This window comes from Arachis duranensis, chromosome 1, assembly GCF_000817695.3.
Source record: "Arachis duranensis cultivar V14167 chromosome 1, aradu.V14167.gnm2.J7QH, whole genome shotgun sequence".
In the NCBI taxonomy this organism is placed as follows: Eukaryota; Viridiplantae; Streptophyta; class Magnoliopsida; order Fabales; family Fabaceae; genus Arachis; species Arachis duranensis.
Window position 1 is genome coordinate 16,301,647 of NC_029772.3, and position 3,657 is coordinate 16,305,303.

Genomic DNA, 3,657 nt, shown 5'->3' on the forward strand with positions numbered 1-3,657 from the left:
TTATACCGGGTAAAAACCGGGCCATTAACATTACATTATCTTGATACCTTCTTATAAGCTAGCATGTGAAAATATTCAAATTTTCAAGACTCCAACCATTATTTGACATGATAAAATTTACTTAGAAAAATATAATAAAACCAATTTTTCTTTAAAATTAAAGTATAATCATAATCAATACAAATATTGTATAATAACACCAAATATTTAAATCAATACAAATAACACAATATTATGCATTAGTTAGTCTAAAATCTTATGCATTTTAAACATAAAACATTAACTTATAGTCTTATAATAACTAGTTACACAAAATATTAAAGTTTACAATACTTAAATTTCACATAAAAATAGCCATCATCCATCACTATTACACAAAATATTAATTGTGTATGATGACCGGGCCACCGGACCGATTTCGGGTGACTCGAGCCATGGCCTGGACCCGACCTGAAATAATGACCGAGTCTATTTTTGAGACCCTTACCCAACCCTAGACCCAATGAAATCATCCCAAATTAGCCCTGAAAGTGTTCGGGCTGGATCGGGCTATGCACACCCTATAAATAACTAAAATAAGTGAAATGTTTAGATAATTAGCCAACACTTTCCAACATTACAACTAATGATTGAAGCAATATAAACAAAAGCAGTAATTATTTTTCAAACAGTTATTGATCGGTCCTGCAACATTACAACGAACAATGGAACTATTACAAACAAAAACAACTAGGATCGAGATACCATGATTTTATTTAGAAACGCAATATCATCAAAGGGAACAATGTCTCAAAACCATAACTTAATCCAATAATAATTGTAGTTTTCTATTTAGTAATTTCACTGATAAATTGTTTAATGTATTTATCAGCACTACCACCTTCTTGTGCCGCTTTTTTTGCTAGCTCCTTCACCTCCAGTACCCTCTTTTTAATCTCTTTAGCGTTGGGTCCATGAGTGACTTCCCAAATGCACCTTTCAAACTCTGGAGCGCTAGTAACACCATCTTCACCACACTTGACTCTGACCCCATTTCCAAATACATTAGTTATAAGCATGGCATCTGTAGGATGGTCAGAATAAAATGGAAAACCAACAACTGGCACCCCAGCAAGGATAGTCTCTATCATGGAGTTAAACCCACAATGACTCACAAAACATGCAATAGAAGGGTGCATCAAAACCCTATCTTGCTGGCACCATTTCACCACCAAACCCCTCTCTTTGGTATCTTCTAGAAACTCAGGCAGCATTTCTTCGGCATCACCTTCGTTATTGAATGGGTTAAGCACCCATAAGAATGGCATGTTGCTGTTCTTTAAAGCCATGGCTAAGTTATCTATCTGCTTTTTGGACAACACAACCAAGGTTCCAAATGACACATATATAACAGAGGAAGGTGGCTTATCATCTAGCCACTCTATGCAAGAGTCTTTAGCAGCATTATCAGTTTCCTTTTCTCCCAATAAAATTGGAGAAACAAGTGGTCCAATTGGGTAAATAGGGGTTAGCGAAGCCATGGACTTTACTATCTCTTCCTCAATCTCATAAATAGAGATCCCCATGACCCATTTCACCTTGTCAATTGATTTGAATAAATCAATGAAAACTTTTCTCAAGGTTTCAGGGGTAGAAGGAAGAATAAAAGAATGAACATCTCTGACCTGAAATGTTGGAAATCCTGGTAAGTGCATGTTTTCATTCAGGTCCTCCATGTTGGGGAATTCATCAATGCCCTTGAAGTAGCGATAGCAAATGGAGTAAACGGCAGAAGCTTGGATCCAAAGTAGTGCACAAGGAATACCATGCTCAACGGCAATATTTATAGCCCAATGGAAGATTGGGCCAATAATCATACAAGAATAGTCCTGAACCTTTTTAAGATCAGAGATGAGACTTGATAGATTCTTGGAGCCTTCTGTTTCAAGAGAATTTATTACTTCTTCTGGATTACTACGATTGTTATCAAGGCTAAGGCCATCGGAAAAGAACTCAAAGCTAATGTTTGAGGTTTGTGAACTTGGATTGTTTCTTAGTATGCTATGGCGTGCTGCTTCTGTGGTTACAATGGTAACATGATGAACACCCTTCGAAATAAGGCGCTTAGCAACGTTTGAAACAACCCTGATATGACTTGGTAAACCCAATGAAATCACAATAACATTCACTCCCATGTTTTCTGTTGGCAATTTCTTTGTAACTTCAAACGTATATTTAAAGGGTTCACACAATGGAGTAATATATCAATAGATATTGTATATTTTGGGCTCAGAAATATGACTCATATTATATTAGTTTAGTGCCGCTATAAATAGTTGAATATGTGATATTGTTATGATTATTTGATATGGACATATTTTAATTGTATTTAATGTGGTATTCGAAATTTATTCATATAACTTAATTAAATTAAAATTGTATATAAATTAACTTTGAATATCAATATTAATAGTGCCATTTAACTATTTACACCTACTAATAATTATTATACAAAAATTTTCCTAAAAGAATTAATAAAAGACAATTTTAAAAATAAAAACTTAGTTGATTATTTTAAATATTTAAAAAATATATTGGTTCATTCATTCCATTTTTTATGACGTGGGCAACTGTTATCATGAGATCACATCATTTTGGTCAAACTACAAGAGACAAATTTACTTAATGCACCAAAATAATAACTTTTTTTCTTTATAATATTTATCATATTAGAGAAATATTTTACATTCAATGTATCTGCTTGTTATATATTTGAATATTCTATTTATATGTTGGCTGAAATTGATTGTCATCTATCTATTATCTATTATGTATTAATGAAATCAGATTTCTTTAATTAATAACATAGCTGGCGTAAAATGTTTTTGAAGGTAACTTTTATTTATTTTATTTAATTTATTTAAATATGTTAATTAATTAATTACTTATTATTAATATAATAAAAAATAATTACCTAACTAATTATGTTTTAATTTGTATTAATTCTTTCGTCATTATTGAAGTAGCGTTTGTTTCGAGATATTGAGACAGAGATTGAGAGACTGAGATTTGTTGGTTCAGTACTGTACCTCCGAAAGATAGGAACCCAGTGAACTAAAATTTTTAGAAATGGAGACTGAAACTTTAATAACATTTTATACCTAAAATATCCTCATTTTAATTAATTAATTTCAATTTTACCATATGTACAAATTAAATTAAAGTTTTATTCTTGTTTCAATTATTAAAAGATAATTACTTTTTTTATTTTACCTATTTTTATATTTTATAACTTATTCACAATAAAAAATCATATATATTAGGGTTAAACTTTAAATTTTATTAATTTTTTAAATTTTTATAACAAAAATTACTAGAATGTTTTTATTTAAAAAATTCAAAAAATATTTTATATATCCCGTGCAGGGTACAGATACATATACTAGTAATATTAGCTTCCTAGCATTTTTTCGTTAGATACTGCCATTTTGTTAAATAGTTTACAAAATATGTTTTATAAATACCAAAAATCAATAATTAAATATTTAAATATAGTTATGTATATTATTTTAAACAAAATAATAAAATATTTTACAGAAGAATATATAATCAAATGTTTCAAAGTAAAATAATCAAATATTTTTATAATACTATACTTATAATTTTTATAAACATAAA

At 29.8% G+C, this 3,657-nt stretch overlaps 1 protein-coding gene across 1 annotated transcript; it reads right to left on the reverse strand.

Annotated features, from left to right (window-relative positions):
- Window positions 1–640: 640 nt before the first annotated feature.
- LOC107480444 (UDP-glycosyltransferase 84B2-like) lies at window positions 641–2,189 on the reverse strand. The gene is made up of 2 exons (XM_052254832.1): window positions 1,665–2,189; window positions 641–1,343 (listed from the first exon to the last, which is right to left on the reverse strand). Exons 1-2 carry the CDS (start codon window positions 2,172–2,174, stop codon window positions 828–830), a joined length of 1,026 nt encoding a protein of 341 aa, XP_052110792.1. The 5' UTR covers window positions 2,175–2,189; the 3' UTR covers window positions 641–827.
- Window positions 2,190–3,657: the final 1,468 nt, after the last annotated feature.

Bases quoted from the DNA above. Each gene is read 5' to 3' on its own strand.
- LOC107480444 (XM_052254832.1), bottom strand. From the start codon at position 2,174: ATGGGAGTGAATGTTATTGTGATTTCATTGGGTTTACCAAGTCATATC. The intron at 1,344-1,664 runs GTCAGAGATGTT...TCCAAAAAGCAG, and splicing joins CAGGATTTCCAACATTTCAG to ATAGATAACTTAGCCATGGC.